Here is a 19,195-nt window from a genome sequence, read left to right on the forward strand (position 1 = left end):
CTTTCCACTTTGAACAGCTATCTGTTATAGTGATAAACATATTTTCAAAAGTTATGTTCTTTCATTGTTGCAAGATATAAGTATCCAAAGATGAAGTTTACTTGTTCAAAGGTATTGTGGAAGTGGGTATACACCGTGTAATGTTCTCGAGCTATTAGCCAAGTAGACGATTAACTACATTGTGCCAGGGATTTTACTTGTAATGCTTCGAATTTCATATCAATGGTCTACTTTGCTTTCGTTTGTATCTTTATAGGACAGGCAGATGTTTGAAGTGCCAGAACTTGTTCCCTGGCCTCTAATGTGCGAGTTACTCAGTTGTAAGTTTGAGCAAATGACACAACGTGGACTGTCGAAGGATGATCTCGACTATCTGGCACACAAGATCTTTCAGGGTATTTTCATTTTATTGGAAAAACTGATATTGCATTGACATAAAAACAGATGTTTTGCCTTCTCATGTCTCACTTAACCTCTTATAAGAAAAGTTCGGGCAAATAGATTTCAGTAATTCTATTAGCTACATGCACAGTATTTATTGCTAATATATAGGAGAGTATTTGGATAATAGGTTGGCAAATATTCCATCTTATAATCTAAATTCGGGAAGATACATACATTATGATTACTAAAATATAGTCACAAAGCAATCTCAAACCTGAATCGATGCCGATATGTGTTTGTGCTTACTACGTGGTACAGTATTTCAGCATTATCTGTCCATATTGAATAATGGATAGTTTATCAGACCTGTTATAAAAAGTAACATAAATTTTATTTGTGATTTGGTTTTATTTATAGTATAAAATTGTGTGCGTAAGTACATGGTAGTGATTGTCTATTGTTATTAAGGAGGGATGCTTTCTATGGTAAATATGGTATTTGTTGACTAAAATATACTTCTGTTTTAGGAAGCCGTGATGTAGATGATTACTCACCATACAGTATCACATGGGCACAGTTTGTCAAGGTTAATATTGAATATCTTTTCTTTGCAATTTGACAAGAAAATCGACATGATAATCTGTACTTGTAGATTGTTTTAAACTGCATTCTGACTGACTTTTTATTTCTTTAAACGAATCTAACATATCTTCACTGGTTGTTGACAGGATGATGTACGTATGCTTATCGGTTTTTTTTAGATTGGTAGAATACTCTGCATGTGTAAATTATCATTTTTACTTTGACAGGATAATCTTCAACTTGCATCTGGGACTGTCAGCTTTACTTTCTGGGATTGGTTTTACAGCATCCTGAAGCTGACAGCGAAACACCTGAGGGAACTGTGGCAGGACGGGTAAGTGTAAAACGTTTGGATGACACTGTCCAATGTCATAGATTTACAATTAAACATCCACTCCCTTACACATTTATTGTGTAAACGACCGTGTCCTGCGAAATTGGAAAAGTTTAACTTGTTATGTAACGAGACTCTGTTGCATCAAATATATACTTGGTATCGTTTCATAAATTTCCAAGAAATATCTAAATGAGGAATAGTGTTTTTTGTATTTCATCTGAATACACCAATTTATTACATTTTTACCAGTGAAATATCAAAAATTATTCATTCTATAAAAGTGATATTAAAAAATATAATATTTTTCACTAGTGAAGTGAAAAATATCACTTTTGCTGATTTGACCAATCAAATTAATGATTACAAAATACCAAAAATATTGACCAATCAGAAAGCCCAACATATATGTCAGCACCTGGACAGGGGGAACTACTGTTTTTGTTTACAAATTATCGCTGTAGGCCTAGTTAGCATACGGGGTAGGTTGTTTGTTGATAAAAAATGTAATAAACAGAATATCTAACAGTGTCTTCATTAATACCAAATATATTTCACTCGTGTGGCTAATATTTTGATATTTTTCACTCGTGCTGAAGACACTGTTAGATATCCTCTATATATCTAACGTTTTACTTAAATATTTGTGTACATTGACTTGTATTTTGCGCAATAGGGTTATATTGAACTTTTTTAAGGAGATTAATTCTGAATTTAAACTTTTTTGTAGTTGTATTGTGGGATTCATTAGTCGGTCTAAGGCAGAGCAGCAACTGCTTAGTGTGGCCAACGGGAACTTTCTGTTACGCTTCAGTGAATCTGAGTTGGGTGGTGTCACTGTTGGCTGGGTAGATAATGTTACACAGCAACAAAGTAAGTTTTCATCCTTGATTTAAAAACTAATATTACACAGAGAGACGTATTTTTATTAATACCTCCTGATACAAAGGCTAACAATACACAGAAATAAGTATTTTTATTTATACATTAAAACAAGGAAGTGTTTGATTTCATTCTTGAATGTTATTAAATACTTGGTATTGACCAATTTTCCAGTTTATTAAATCAAGTCTCTGTTTGAATATTTGTATCCAAATTCGTTGAGGTTTTTGTTAAAGTGATTATCTATCTGTTCCTGTGTTTTCATTGACTATTACCTCTATACTTTAGTTTCTTATGTTTTAATACAATGTATAAAATTTTCTAAATTTTCGAAATTACTAAAAAAACAGATCACTTCAGATTATATTAAATATCACTTGTTTATGTTATGGAATTTATTTCACTACATAATTGTTAAATAAACCTAAAATTGATCGTTATTAGACGCCAGTGCTAAGGTTGAAGTGACAAGGGAGGCAAACTTTGCGCAGCCTTATGAGGGAGAAGACTTTACTGTCAAGAGTCTTGCTGAAAGGATCAAAGATGTGGACAAACTTGTTTACCTTTATCCAAACATACCAAAGGAACAGGCATTTAAAAAATATTGGCTTCCATTCCCAGGTAAAATTAAAACCAAGTTGTTAGATCAAATGGTAATGACAAAAAAGCTAATTATTGATAATAAATTTGCTTGCATTGTCCCTCAAATTGTTGGAGGTTTTCTAAAATTTAGCTCTTATTACATGTAATTGGACATTTCTAACATTCCACCTTATTTCTTTTAAAAAAAATTGATTTCAGGACGAAATTCAAGAAAACCACATAATCCCCGCTACAAGCACATAGGAACTTTGATTCAAGATATCATGTAAGTGTTTCAGTTGAAATTTAAAACGTTGATTCAACCTAGAAAATATAGGTAACAGTTATGACATTGATGAATTTGTGTTAATGTTTCCATATCATTTCGACCATGGCCTACCAGGTACTCTGTCCTACATTTTGAAATTTGACCATCATAATGCAAACTGTTCAGCAACATTTCATGATGACATGGGAGTATGTATGTGGATGATAGTGGAATACATGTTAAATTATGTCACTGTGACTTATATGCTGACCTTAGAACCGATTTTGATACATACCGGCGGTAGCAATTCCTATAGGGTTGGCCAGAGGTTTAGTACGGTCAGCAAGTCATTGTACAAATAGCGTAATGGAATCCGTGTGTTTAATTGGTAGTGCCGTACCAACACCGAACAGCAGGGCGTCTCGGAAACGAGAGAAAACCACTGATACTGATGAAGGGATGGCAACAGAAGCGACAGCGGACAGTGGGATTAAGCGGTAAGTTCCGTTTGGTGATTAATCATTTTATGTTGGTATTAGCCTCTAATCAGTCCGATATTAATACCGCAAATAATTTTACCAACCAAGCTATAATCTTCAATTTTTTTTGTATTTAACCATTTAGCCAACCACATACTTAAAAATTGAAAGCAACCCAATCAAAACTTTACATTTATGTTCATGTTTTTTTTTCTGTTACTGTAGGGTGGAGCCAAACAATTAAAATAATTATACAGTTAAGTATTATAAAATAATAACTTATTGAAGATGCTAAAGATTCAAGTAGATGGATTTTCAGGGTTTTATTTTTATTTTACGTCAATTCTGTCCAGCTTCTCTGTTTGATCAGGACAGGTAAAAGACTTTACCACATTAACATATTGTTATAAGTTTTGTTTAGTTTAGTTCAAATTATTTCAGCTTAGTTTAGTCCAGATCGTGCAGATTTCTCCGGTGATATGGAGCCCACTCTATCTGACGACAATCTTTGAACAAAGGGGGGTAACTCTCGCAGGTGTTTGAAAAATATTTTTATGATGCGATGTGAACTAATATATAACTTATATAGTCACTATTGGTGATTTTAGATCGTCTTTCCTTTACTTTAACGTAAGCAGTTAACAAAACATGAAGGTGACCTTTGATTTTTAGGAATTTTAGAAGTCATATCACTAATTCACAGAAATTTTGACCGGTCAAAACAGAGTCGAAAAGACCCATGTCCCCTCAATCCCAAAAGTAAAAAAAAAAAAAAAAAAGATGCTACTGACATTATGCGACATGATCATCATACTATCCACATACATGTATTCAACATACTATCGGCATGTTCACATACTATTTCCATTTCTATTTATTGATTTATATAATGTACACTTGTTTTTCCTCTTTCTAAGTGTTTTATAAATACTGTAACTATTCACTTGACTGGACAACTGCAATTGGAAGCACACTCAGACCATCAATAGATTATTAGGATGAATTAAATGAAACATAATATATATTGCATATTGAAATAAAATTTGATCAGGAGACTGTGGTCTGCAGAAGAATTGCTCCCAATATGAACCTTCCCTGGTTTTGAGTATTTTATCCTATCTTTGATGTGTGTATTGAAAATCTTTTGTCTTGCATAAAAACATTAGATTAAGAAAGAAATGGCTTACAGCTTGCAGTAACTCTTAGTAGCTGGTATCTTTCGTCAGGCATTCCTTAATTTATATCAAAGTGATAACTAGCTAGCTTGCTCAGGCTATCTTGCATGCTTTTCTTAGTTTTAATCATCAGGGCATGTGTGGCTTTACCACGATAGTCATAGCAGATGTCTTACTAACACAAATATTGTCTTATGAGAAAGTCGTAATGGCCAGTCAGGGTGATTATTTTCTAATTATCTAGCAAAGTTTATTGGTGATAGTGAACGCGCTTGGAGTTAATTTTGGAAAAGGGTTTGAAATAAATATGATGTACATTGTTTTTAAAACAGAGTATCAACCTCCCAAATAATATTTCATACACTTACTTAAATATAAGATTGTGCATCCAATAGCAAATTTTGAAATTTTGTTAAATCACAAATTTACAATGTATTAGGTAGGTTATGACATCATAATATATAGGTATTTGTATATCATTTAAATGGTGATGTAGACACGCGCGTTGAGGAATTTAAATTTTTATTACGCTTAAAAATTATATTTGCAATTTGATTGGAATTTTTATTTTTCTATTTCCAGTGTTGCACTTATATCTTGAATATATTCATCATCTTATTTCGCACCAACGTTATATTGGACAAAGGGAGCTAACCCACTATAAAACTGATGAATTGTGTGTGAAATAAGTTTACGTGAACTGTTGTTTTCATATTGAATCATAGTGTTGTCATGGTGTATCATTTGTTGTTGTCATTGGTTAGTTCAACAAGTTAAAATGTAAATACATTCTATGAACAGGAATGTAGAGTATCGGGGTAGAATTAAAAGTTTTAATCACTTGTTGTGAACCCTAAACTAGATTAGCTTTGTGTTATGTTTATCATGGCTGTATCTACACTTTTAACATTTCTCTCGACTCACTTTGAGATTCGTCAGTCTCCTCCTAGGTATAAACACTTTTGGTCCTTAGCATCACTGTCGAGTCCTAGAAGAACGAAACAGCTGTATATGATGCTGTTGTAATGGTTCTTGACTCTACATATGGAAGTCTAAACTAATCAAATATGATGATGAATATATTCTTCTCTTATGGAAGTTATTTACCATTAGCCATTCATTACCTACTAAATCATTAAAGTCTCACGTTATAGATTTGTTCTGTGTACTAATATTCCATTGTTATATTCACTGCATCCATCTTAGATAATAAACTCTCCTCGCTGCATAGCTGTCACTGGCTTGTTACATTGCCTGTACCCCGTGGGGTGTGGCTGTTTTATTGCATCTAAAATGATGAATATGCTGCTTGATGTGTTGTCAGAGAAACGACTTGGCCAGTGGAGGACATGTCTGGGTTTGGATCTGAGTATGACCATACACTCAATGTTGAACAGATAATGAATGCAATGGATATTGCTCATGTCTCCTCCCCTGGTTCCATGTAAGTAGATACCAGGTATCATAACATTTAACATATTACACCACTATATACATCTTTTTTGAAAATACACATAGACTGATGTAATCTGAGAGATAGTGTCTGGTGTCTTCTGCAATTTTATCACTTATAAATTAGATAAAACAGCAATAACACTGGTCAGCCATTTTATTAAATTGTATAGATACAGCAGGGAGAACTATTATTGATCAAAGGTGAAAGTCACTTAAAACTTAATTCCGAAATTTCACCAAAAGTATATGTTGAAGAAGTGACTTTGTACTCTACTGTGTGCCTGTGGCTACAATGCCGACATTTGGTCCTACTGTGTGCTTACAGAAACTGGTACTTCCCATTATTACCCCTATTTCATTGAAGGCCTTTCCTTGTGCATGCTGAGTTTAACCTTCACTCGACTAATATTGTTATGAAGCATGTTTAGTTTCGAATTTTCGTACCTCCAACATGTTGATAAAACCTGAACACAATATGAGGGAAATACCCGAAGTTAATATTGTCAACAAGCATGGTTTTCCTCATTTTGTTCTTATTTCCAACATGTTGATAATTGATTGCATGTGTGTTGTTATATTATTTTTTCCACGTCCTGATATATATGTCATGTGTCAGCTGCACGGCTTTGTTTGCTATGAGGGTTCGGAAGGAACAACACTTACTCCTGTTTTGCAGGATAAGTAATTTATAAATGAATTTCAAATATTAAAATTATTGACGAGTTATACGTTAATTAGTCGGGTCAAATATACTGTACTTCCAAACCAATTTGTTTTCCATTTCAGATCGATTGATGCGTTTGATGATCTCATCAGTGAGGATAACGATAGCTTGTTGGTATAAATACTACAGCTGAATTTCAGTGAGATATCAAGTATCAGTGTTTCAAAGTGTATCAAGTATAATCTTTGAATTCTACATTCCTGAATAACTTTGATGCTTGATATCGACTGTTTGGGAAATTTAGCAGTAAACGATAATTGTACCCGAAATATGCCCAAGATGTCAGTTTAAGGAGAGAACTCATTTTTTGGACTCAAGTGTAGCTTTTGCTGTTGCAGAGATTATGAAACATATTGTTTCTTGTATTACTCGTATTTCAAAAAACAATTCGTATTAGTATTTTATCCTTGAATATAGTGAAAACAATTGAATATTCTTTAAAATAACGACTTTGATAGTATGCAATAGTTGCGAAATATCTACCGAAAGATGTTAGTTGTTACATTGATAAGTAAGTATACAATTCATAGTAACCGGTAAGTGGTATAGAGCGTACGTAGGATTAAAGATGACCATTAAGATTGGTTAGCTTTACCAACACAAAGAATTGGCAGGAACGTACAAGTGTATGATGTATATCATTATAGGGCCTGGGATTAACAAAATACTTTGGTACACTTTCATATCAAATAGATTTCAAGTTTATTAAACCCTTCTTATGCAAAATATTTGAAAACTTAATTAACATAAAAATTAAACGTGATAAAGAGACGCAATGGTTGGACATTTTCCTCCGGACATTTGCTTTAAGGCAAGCATTGGAATATTTGAAATAAGACTGCTGACAACATTATTAAAGTGTTGTGAATGTGTTTGTGCTGAAAATATCACGTTTAACATACTTTTAAATGTTATAACACTTCTTAATGATTTGAGTCCCTTTTATACAAGTTGAATGCACTTCATCATTTTCATTGTGAAAATTGTCACATTTTGGAACTATTTCTGGTACATTGCATTAATAAACTTTTAAAAAGTTGACACACACTGACTCGTATACAGTCTCACCAACGATACCAACCAAATTCAAAAATATGGATACATTTTTCTTATGCAAAGTGTTCACATTATACTAGAGGAACGATCCGTGTTATTTTTTAATTTGAAAATGGCAATGTTATCTGATTTTTATGTCGTGTGCACTAGAATATACAAATATATATTTTAAATGACACTTCCATTATTTTTTCCAACTGGTAGACGTTTAAGACACGGTGGGCACTACACGTGATGAGTTTTACGTCATAGTTTATTTTTCGATTCATACAACGTTGTTAATTTTGCGTATTTCAAAGCTGTACATTGTAGATAAACATATGTTGAATACACTGTAAATTCATTGTGAATCTAAACTGAATAATGAGATTATGATTTTTGTTAAATTTTTCAATGAATGAAAATATGTTGCAACATCCAACTCGTTTATTTTGATAACATACGTGTAAATATGTTTGATATACGTATAAAGCAGGTGTAAAACTTTCTCCCTATACGTAGACTGGGAATCATCTCAAACAATTAATGGATCCATTGTTGCTCTCGGCGATTAACCTGCATTCGCTAATGACATTACTTGTACTTATTGATCCATTAACTCCCGTACATAACACTTATATATCGTATTGATATACACCTGTATATACCAGAAAAATGGGGATATGAAGTTCTATCAAGATAAATGTCCAATCCTCGCTGACTATGGTAACGAAATCAGCCAACCTCATCACTAAATTCTATATGGTCGTAACTATGGAAACTGATTCAGTAAAAGATCTTGGTGTAATCGTAAAGGTACTAGGGTGCAGCAGGTTAGCATATAAATTAATTTTCTAAAAAAATAGATATCGTACCACCAGGTCAGTATCAGACATTGGCAAATCCTTCAGACCCACAATCACATTTTTTTCTGTAAATAGTGGTTGTCCCATCCGACGTCCTCATTCACACTGCTACACAAACTCGCTCTAATCAAACCACTAACAGACAGATACATGTACTTATAACTCTTACAAAAACTGAAATGTTGAATTTATCTTTGCCAGTAGCGTAGAGGAGCATATATCCATTCACATGATATCAAAGTTATTATATAAACATGCCCTATGTACTATGTAAATTGCAAAGCCCAAAAGAGGAAACCTCGTCGAAATTTCACTGGTTTGTCAGTATTTCGGACGAGAAGAATATATCAATGGTCATAGAAAGCACTTCTTTGCATAGTGAAACTAATTATATTAGAATTGAATAGTATTGAACTAGATGTCTATTCAACCATGTTAAACTTTATGAAATACATAGGTTATAACGGTTAATTCCAGAATACCCGAAATACATGTGAAATATGCTGAATATTCAGAGCGAGACACCCATAAAGCCGATATAGTTTCCATTGTGCCTGCCGCTAAAAGTAAGTCATTTGATCGACAACGACAGCGAATACCTTATAGATGACAAGGTGGCCGATGTACGTTTTAATAGCACATTGTGTTTAATGTCATCAAATGTAAAAAATACACACACAAACAAAAACAAACAAAAGCAAAAACACACAAAACAAAAACATATCAGTGCCGTTCAATACAAATTGCAAGTTAAATGCAGGTGAGCCAAAAGTGAATTAAAATGTATCTCACAGCTGTTTCGTCCTTCTAGGATTCGTCATTGGTACAAAGAACCTTAAGTGTTACTACGTACTGAGGTAAATTATCCCTATTATATTCCTCAGTTTTAAATACAAAAGCAAGTATATGTGTATATTCTTAACCGTGCCACTGTTCAAATTAATTAAAACGGGATATGTAAGTTACGACATTCCTAAGGGACTAAGTTCAACAGCAAAGTCCAAAGCCTGTATTTACAAAGAACTGAATCACAAGACACAACACATATTCGTATGGTGGTCTAGCGCTAAAAAACGCACGGAAAACAAGAACATTTGGTAAGTTTAATAAGTGAGATGATTATCGCAAAGGGTAAAAAATTGCTTTATTGATGAAAAACAAAGAAAACATCTATACCACGTTATCTAAATCATTTTACTTTCAGTAGTATATAAACAGAGTCACAGCATAGGACCAGACACATCACTAAGATTTAGTTAAGAGACAACAAGACCAAGAAAAGGCTCCAAAACACCAACAAAAACCGACACCAAATGACAGTCGTCAATTTTTACTCATGTCCGAGCCAAAACATCAAGTTCAGACAGCATTAGGGGACAGTCGTCATATATTTTTCTCATATTCGAGTCAAAAACAGATGAAAGCCGTCATAAAATGTATTTTTCCTACATATCCGAGAAAGCATACAAGAAAATAGATAAAACCTTGACCATGTCTTTGATAAATCTGATACATATCTTGTTCGTTAACAGCGCTATTTTTTTCTGCTGGCCTCGCCTTACTTCTGCCGATCTTCGTTGTTCCTTGCGACCTCGTAGAGTTTCTGGTGAGCATCGTCTGACTCCGGGGTATTGTCTCTAGACGACATGTAAATATCGTCTGAGGAGAAGCCATCCTTATGTGTCAACCAGTAGGTTCTAACGACACCTCTAAAGGCTGTATTCAGCACGGTATCGTCCTACAATGCAAACACATCCACTTAATAATTTTATTTTTGTTTCATGATCAAAGTGTTCTAGATCAAGTAATGATTCTGTATATGGAAACAGTCATAGATGTCACACGATGATATAACGTGGCAAAATACGTCGATGTGGCTTGGATCGTAGCAGAATAAAAACGGCAACGCCCAACACAATAAAAATACCCACCAACGTCAGCAAAACAAACACCACTAACTATACCACCACTAACATGACAAAATAAAATCGCCAGAAAATAATTACATGATATGAAGATTTATGTAGCACTTACATGAATAAACGGCGATAGAGGAAATGTTTCTATTGTATCACTTTGACAGATCAGAAATCTAGATTTAGATGATATTATCAGATATGTTGAGTTTATTAAAAGCCTAAAATATCCTACACAAAATCTGCGTTTTACCTTGGCCCCGTCGTCGGTTCGCATCTCCATCACGTAACCTCCCAGTGAATTGAGTATGTCAAACGTAGTCTCGCTGATGTGTATCATACCCGCTAACAACAGAAGTGATATATTTGTTATAAGTTCCACAGAGTGGCCCGGGATGGCCAAGTAATAAGTCGCTTTTTACTGATGCGAGGATATATGGAGGTAAATCTTTGAAAAATCAAGGTATTTTCTTCACCAAAGTGCTTACTCTGTGGGGATATACTTATTGCTTACTTCCTGGAGATTAATCTAATCACTTCTACTTGGTGATTAGTTAAACATCACCAAACTTTTCGATAAGGATCGAATCCCGGGCTAATCCTTGTGGCGTCTTTTCTTCATACCCAACAATTAATTGTAGTGGTTATAATTATTGGAATTAGATTAAAAAACAAGTTTGTTATAAGATTGATTGCTGAACTGTCTTTCTAAGTTATATCCTTGTTTAAATATTGATCATTTTGGTGCCGTATCTGATGTTAAAAAAATTAATAGTTGACAAAATAGTATTGTAGAATAATGAAACTAAGGCCCTGGTAACAAAGCCACCTCCTAGATATTCCAGCGTCTGATATCAACACTTACGGCGCCCTAGCGACTCCATTTTAGCGGCCACATTGACACTTTCCCCAAACAAGCAGTACCTCGGCATCTTTGTTCCCACCACGCCTGACACAACGGAACCTAAGAGAAAGACATGTACCAATAAGGCATGGTCGAATACCCCCGCTTGATTGCATTACGCTACGCTACACTGATAAGTATAGAGTAGCGTAGTGTAATCAGTTACACTGATAAGTAAAGAGTTGCGTAGTGCAATCAGCTACACTGATAAACATATGGTAGCGTAGTGCAATCAGCTACACTGATAAGTATAGAGTAGAGTTCTGCAATCAGCCCTGAGTATTTGAAGATTTGATAAGAACTTGATCGATGTCCAGGTATAATTGACCGGGTGTTGTTTTCCTAATAACTACTTCAGAAAAAAGAGAAGTGTGTCTATAGCACGTGTTCATAATTAGAGAGACACATAGACTAGGTTTCATTATTTTTTTCTTCAAAACTATGCATAATTTACGCGACATTTAATTCAGCTCATTATAAAATACATTTGTACGTGAATACCTGAGTGACATCCTATCCGGAGCTGGAACGTCTTTCCCGGAATGTGTGGGATTTTCATGCAGCTAACACGTACCAAGATATCGAGGGCCATTGTGGCGATCTCGCCTGCGTGTTTTTGCCCATTTGGTTTTGGCACACCTGGAATATATAATGAAGACGTTTAAGTTGTGAACTAGAGTGCAGCATTATAAATTTCCTAAACTAATAAAAGGTTTATAGTAATAATTATATATCACATTTCCTCTCAAAATTAGGTTGTCGACAGTGAGACCAGTATTCATCCTGTGTTTGATTCAAGTAATTATATACACAGATTCATTATAACATACTTGTTTTAACTAAACATTCGTCAAATGTATACTGTGTAATTGATGACACTCCAGACGGACGTTCCTCAAGGGTGGTCGGGTGGCACAGTGGTAACATATACTAGCCTTCATTTGTCCTCCTCCCAAACTTAGATCCCTCGCGCGCTTCCATCGAGGCCAACAAACGTGATTACTATAAGCTTACATGACATGTTTCGCAGTTGTTTTAAAATAAATAAAGTTTTCATTTACGTCCCTCCACCTGGCCACTTCAGCAATGCGATAAACGTTCCGCTACATATTTCCTGTATTGTGAGAAGAAAACATCAAGTAAACCAATTATATCACGTGACACCCACCTGATACAACCATGTAAGCATCCCCAATTGTTTCCACCTTGTACACATCATGCTCTTCTATGCGTTTATCGAAGCACGAGAAAAGCTTGTTAAGCATGTTGACGACCTGGAGTGGAGAACTGTTAGAGGAGATTTGTGTGAACCCCACAATATCGCCAAAGAAGAGTGTGGCGTGTTGGAATGTCTCTGCGACCACCTCCTCACTACGCTTGAGTCTTTCGGCAACCGATTTCGGCAACATTTGATAAAGAAGTGTGTCTGTGCACATTTTTTCCTGCTTCAACGCACGTGTTCTACATTGAAAAAAATGTGAATTGTATGAGTAAAACCTAAGCAGTATATTTCATGTATGAGCAAAGTAGTATTTCTAGCAGAATATAGTCGTTTTTTTAAGTAAAATGCTCTTATTTCCGCTTCCGATCCTATTTTTCAGAAATCTGAAATCAATAATTACTAACGGACTATGTGTTCCAGCTCTAAATGACTAATTACTTATAGTGTATATGGTCAAGCCAGACATTACTATATACTTCATTATATTATGTAATGGCGTGTTTGGCTAGTCAAGAAATTATTAATAACTAACGGCTTATATGGTCCAGCGAAGGAATTATTAATTAACGGCGTGTATTGTCTAGCCAAGAAATGCTTACTACTAACGGCGTATGTCTATTAGCCAAAATTACATATGAATTTTCAAAATCGTAATTAATGAAATCTTAGATTTGTTCCAAGAAGGATTCTATTCATCGATACATACCTCGTAGCGATTGAAATAGAGTACTTTTGGATTTGTGACGTCAGCGAGTAAACTCCAAATACCACCAGAGGACATATCAACAAAAATGCCCCGAACATAAATGAAAATACAGTGATATTGCGGACACTTCTCGCTGCATTATCCTCCATAATAACGTCGAGTTCTACAGCAATGGACCGCTGGACGTCTCGGATAACATCCTGGTAGAAAGTCATATTGCCATCCCAACTATCGGCAAGCTCCAGTGATCCGCCAACAGCTGACGAGTAGTTAGAACGAATTTCATAACGCATACTCTTGATATTTTCGAATATAATTGGATGATCGTTCAAACTGTTATCGTAAATGTTGAAAGCGATTTCTGAAAGTTGCCTGGCAAATCGATAAGTGACATTAGCAATGTCTTGGCTTTCCAGGAACATGAGGTATTCCTCCCGATTACGAAAATATCCCAATGCGTAAAATGTTACCCCATACCCTCTCTCCCTGCCGATGTTTTCGCTGGTTACAATGATCTCTTGGTATGCCACCAGACTTTTCCATATTGTTTCGGAACTCGCCTCCGATATTGCCTCATATAGCCACTTAATGAAAACATCAATGCAGTCCGAATAAAAAACAATTTCACCTCTAGTTGTGAGTTCGTTGATGTCTAGTTCGTATCGGTGCCTGGCCAGATAAGCCGTGAACTCATCCACAGTCTGAAATTCGGGGCGTTTATTATTCACACTGACAGGCCATGATGACAAATTATTCAGTGCGCTGTCTGTGTCGATGTAACGGTTAAGAAGACGACTTTTAGTTTCCGGGCCAATTCTGCTGGCGTAAAGAGTACTCATATCACGTTCCCGCTGAAAGTACCGCAGAAACGTACCAAGCTCGCGTCCCAGGAACAAATCTTGGCGAATTGAAAGCAGTTTTGAATATGTATTCAACGTCCCGACGAAGAAATTAGCAGTTATGCCAAGAAGAGCTACTATTGGAATCATAACTATTGCCAACATCTTCACCATTTGCTTTTGTTTGCCGGCATTTGTTATTGGGTTTCCTGCAGAAAGAAGAAGAAAATCAAGTCACGTGCATCCTAATTCATTAAGCAAACGTTTCTGTCATTGACATAGTACCAAAATATAAAGTTATAATGATATCCGTTCAAATAAGATAATCGATCAGCAGAAAAAATTGTCTGAAGTCTATATACCAACTTTATGTTTAGAAACTCAGATGTTTGGAAACTCAAATGTTTGGAAACTCAAATGTTTGGAAACTCAGATGTTTAGAACTCAGATGTTTAGAAACATGTGCGCGTTATATCCACACGACGGTATTGAATAGCTAAAAACAGTCGACAAAGTACCGACCCGATGGCGGGTTGGCTTTTCCCTCCCTTTTCAATATGGCATGAGTTCTCATGTTAGTCAGCCCATATCAGATTTTTAAAGGCCGATTAAACATAAGAAACTTTCGGATTTTATTTCACTGTAATCCCGGGCCGATCCATTTGTCTCGTAATATATCTATTTATTTCTTAAGATATTTTTGATAAATTCACATTTTGTGTTATCATTTTGTGTATAATAAATCTTTAGATCCAATGTTTTGTCTTACTGTAATCATTTTGTAATCAATTCGATGAAATCAATAGGTTCCGCAGAATGACGATATACATATTATGTACACTCACCTCTACAGACAGCCTGACACCGATTTCCATCTCCTCTAAGAATCAGCATATCAATGATACTCTCACTCAATTTCGAGTTGTTCAGGGCAGCTATCTTTGATAGCTTAGACTGCTGGCTCCCCATTTGGTTGTTACCGTTTTTCATGAAAATGCCCATTTTCTAAAACAAAATAAAATACGTCCATGTTGTATTATGAAAGTATAATAGAACATTGTGATGTAAAACACACGAAATGTTAATTCCCATTATTACGAGTTCATAGAAATGACAAAAAAATAAATAAAAAATTAGGATGCCCATTAAACGATTTGACACCATCATATGTTTACGGAATATAACTTGTATTCAAAATTAACTTAGTAATCGATAAAACTATAGCATCAGTATGTCACCATGTTAACGAAGTTATAGCTCTTACTCGACATCGATAAAAACGAGGGCATTCCGAGGTAAAATTAAATTTTAAATAAAAACCCAGGAAATGACACGTTCCTAAAAAGAGAACCAGGGTGGTGACAATGGAACCACTGTGAAAATCAAAGGACATCTAACACGCCTGACTTCATAACACACAAGGAAACATAATATTTTTCAATGAGATCAGGATATCTCAACCATTTGAAATTTTCGCATGATCAACATCCAATGGCATCTCTCGAAACCTTTTGTTGTTTTTTCCGACAATAGTTTTCTGTCATAGAAATCGTGGTATAGTGAAGAGTCATCCAATATGGATTCAACTAGGACATCCAACATGTAAACACTGCAGGGGAAAAAGAAGTAGGGATATTACTATTTAGAAATAGGAAATTATTTTGGTGTATTCTCGGTTCTTTTGGTGTATAACCGATTGACATGGTCAGTTACGTTTTTCTTTAAAGACAATGAATCATCATTAGACAAAATCAAAATGCATTGGTTTCTATTACATGTACCTGTTGTGAGAAAATCTTCAGTTTAAGTCTCGTATGGAAACAAAAACAAGTCGCCAAAGGTACAGTTTGTTCAAATGGATGTGTCATCAGCTTGTTTAAGGAACAAACCAGGTACACAATAATTCTCAGTGCATTTCCTTTAGTGCTAGTCGTATGTTTTACTAAGTATGCCCCGGTATAGGTCCAAATGTACTTATCATGCCGTTCACTAGCTCGCTATATATGGAGGGGTGAACAATATTTTTTTTTGGAATCATTTTCTGAAGGAACAAATCCACATTCAATAAATTCCACTTCTAGAGTAGAAACCATACCTTACAACCCTATACTCCCTAGGTATCCCTGGTAGATACTTCTTATCTATTACCAAATGGTATTGTATATCATTATCATATTCTTTGAAAAAAAAATCACACCAGCGACTGGTGGGCATTCAACGGTTTAAAAAAAAATAGAAAAAAACAATAAATAAAAAGAACTGCTTAAAATAAAACAATATCAAACAGAACAAAGGTGAATATCAATTACATATTTCCCATATATATATATAGTTTAAAAATAGCAAACGTGGCCTTGGATAGTTTATCTTGTAAAACAGATTGGCAGCTTTCAAAGAGTACATACATATTTTTGTAACGTTATAAAATAAGATACGTATTAAGGTAAAACCCCACTGAACGAAAGATGACCAGGTGACATACAAAATTGTACCTTATTTCTGTATCGTCTCTATGACTGTATAAACTTATTGGAAATTACCAAGCACCGTATACAATACAAAAACATACAATCATCTATAGACCCGTTTAGAATTACTTGAAATTACCAAGCACCATATACAGTTTAAAAAGCATATTCATCTACATGACGATTTGTTTCTGGGAATTACCAAGCATCATATATAGTATAAAAATAGAAAGTCTAACAAGAGAAAACAATATCGCAGAAAATTGGCAAAAACAATGATTTTTTTTTTATATATATAAAATTCGCCAATATTCTTAAACTGTGTAGTGCCTAATAGAGGGAGCGATGTTCTTGGATAAATTTTAAAAATAATCAAGATTATTTATGACCGAGGTTCCGCATAGTATTATATGAAAAGTGTTTCAATGTGTTATCTAAAACGATCTGTCATTAAATCACTAAATATAGTATCAAAATTTCAAAAAGTCAAATGGCCAGGAGACGAACTTGTAATGTAACTAATCTGTCAGCAATAACTGTAAATAACTGTATCGGGTAGGTTAACAATCATAACATACTGAACACAACACAAAGTAAATGCTACTTTACCTCAGTTATCCGGATATCAGACTGTCGATATTAGCGGGAAGTCTGCCTTACTAAGCGGGAAGTCTGCCTCAGTTGTCTAGTTATCAGATTGTCGATTTAAGCGGGAAGTCTGCCTCAGTTGTCCGGTTATCAGATTGTCGATTTAAGCGGGAAGTCTGCCTCAGTTGTCCAGTTATTAGACTGTCGATATAAGCGGGAAGTCTGCTTCAGTAAGCGGGCAGTCTGCCGCAGTTATCCGGACATCAGACTGTCGATATAAGCGGGAAGTCTGCCTCAGTAAGCGGGAAGTCTGCCTCAGTAAGCGGGCAGTCTGCCTCAGTTGTCCGGTTATCAGACTGTCGATATCAGCGGGAAGTCTACCTCAGTTGTCCGGTTATCAGACTGTCGATATAAGCGGAAAGACTGCCTCAGTTGTCCGGTTATTCGATATAAACGAGAATTCTGCCTCAGTAAGCGGGAAGTCTGCCGCAGTTGTCCGGTTATTAGATTTTCGATATAAGCGGGAAGTCTGCCTCAGTTGTCCGGTTATCAGACTGTCGATATAAGCGGGAAGTCTGCCTCAGCAAGCGGGAAATCTGCCCTAGTTGTCTGGTTGCTAGTCCAGCCGATGCTAACCAAAAGACTGTCGGTTTGAGAAGTCCAGCTGTCCCTGGTGGTAGGCATGTTTACGTCACATTGTAATTCGCAGTCAGATCATCGATAACGGTTGTAACGTAAAGCGATTATTGTTGCTAATTAGGTTCATTTTATGTCATTTCAAACGATTATATAGTAATTATGATGCATGTTTTCGTATATGATTAGAGACATCGAAGGTAATCCTCTCTAACTCATTATCACAAATCTACCTACTGAGAATTAACACCAATCTGGGGTTAGCAAGTTATTATTGCTGCTAAACGGGGTATCATTATTGTTATGGTAATCAGGTGACGCATGACATGTAATGTCGTCAGAAGCAAAACATTTTAAATCGGCTCTACACGAAAGCGCAGCCGTTTACACCTGACCGTCCTAAATAAAGCAGACGTTTTACTCCGTCCTTAATAATGATACATCAGCCATTCGGTCTAAAATAAAACAGCTGTTTTCTTCATCCAATAAGACGTTTCCATCCGTCCTAGGAAAATAATAAACACTAAAACCTCCCTTTTTGAAATGATGTAGATGGACCAATTAAGAAATTTGTGCTACTTAATTTCTTATCAAGAATGAAATACAAGTTATTCTGAAACTAAATATCATGATAAGATATTTCACTGTTTTCAATACTATCCCATACTTCACACTCTTTTAGAATAAACCCCATCAAGCTTGAATATGTACAACAGAATGTTATATTATCTTATATTATCAAAGTGAACCGACTACAGGTTCCTGGGTTCATGGATCTATAGACTTATTGAATGACATTGCCTTTATAAATGCTTGGCGTCACCCAGAGTAATAATGATACCAGCCGAGGAGGCATGTATTTTGAGGGGAGTGTTTAACCAAACTAACTTAGTCGATAGAACGGTCAGTCAAACCACAGGGACATATCTAGTCTTATCTTGATAAAACTAACCAGACACACTACATGTTGGTATTTCTGGCTAATTATAATATAGGACTACACGTGCCTATTTGTGGTCCAATGGTTGTCTTCTTTACATTATGTAAGGGGCCGCGGTGGCCGAGTGGCTAATGTGTCCCGACACTTTAACACTAGCTCTCCACCTCTGGGTTGCGAGTTCGAAACCTACGTGGGGCAGTTGCCAGGTAC

At 35.4% G+C, this 19,195-nt stretch overlaps 2 protein-coding genes across 3 annotated transcripts in view; one reads left to right on the top strand and one right to left on the bottom strand.

Annotated features, from left to right (window-relative positions):
- LOC117321668 (signal transducer and activator of transcription 5A-like) overlaps window positions 1–8,339 on the top strand; it is a 45,082-nt gene extending 36,743 nt beyond the window's left edge. Inside the window, exons 16-24 of the mRNA XM_033876174.1 lie at window positions 257–395; window positions 912–970; window positions 1,194–1,300; window positions 2,031–2,173; window positions 2,627–2,803; window positions 2,984–3,050; window positions 3,425–3,529; window positions 6,011–6,130; window positions 6,928–8,339. Coding sequence (XP_033732065.1) covers window positions 257–395; window positions 912–970; window positions 1,194–1,300; window positions 2,031–2,173; window positions 2,627–2,803; window positions 2,984–3,050; window positions 3,425–3,529; window positions 6,011–6,130; window positions 6,928–6,985 — 975 coding nt within the window. The 3' untranslated portion in view covers window positions 6,986–8,339. The remainder of the gene's footprint in view (window positions 1–256; window positions 396–911; window positions 971–1,193; window positions 1,301–2,030; window positions 2,174–2,626; window positions 2,804–2,983; window positions 3,051–3,424; window positions 3,530–6,010; window positions 6,131–6,927) is intronic.
- A 1,602-nt stretch (window positions 8,340–9,941) lies between these two features.
- Window positions 9,942–18,060, bottom strand: LOC117321669. 2 transcript variants are annotated; one of them, XM_033876176.1, is made up of 9 exons: window positions 17,791–18,060; window positions 17,431–17,723; window positions 15,199–15,358; window positions 13,515–14,562; window positions 12,755–13,047; window positions 12,088–12,225; window positions 11,548–11,646; window positions 10,936–11,027; window positions 9,942–10,504 (listed from the first exon to the last, which is right to left on the bottom strand). In XM_033876176.1, the coding sequence occupies exons 3-9, from the start codon at window positions 15,353–15,355 to the stop codon at window positions 10,325–10,327; spliced, it is 2,007 nt and encodes a 668-aa protein (XP_033732067.1). In that variant the 5' UTR covers window positions 15,356–15,358; window positions 17,431–17,723; window positions 17,791–18,060; the 3' UTR covers window positions 9,942–10,324. The 2 variants fall into 2 exon arrangements, with proteins under 2 accessions (XP_033732067.1, XP_033732066.1); XM_033876175.1 differs by having other exon boundaries at window positions 17,431–18,060.
- Window positions 18,061–19,195: the final 1,135 nt, after the last annotated feature.

Source organism: Pecten maximus, chromosome 2 (assembly GCF_902652985.1).
Source record: "Pecten maximus chromosome 2, xPecMax1.1, whole genome shotgun sequence".
NCBI lineage: Eukaryota > Metazoa > Mollusca > Bivalvia > Pectinida > Pectinidae > Pecten > Pecten maximus.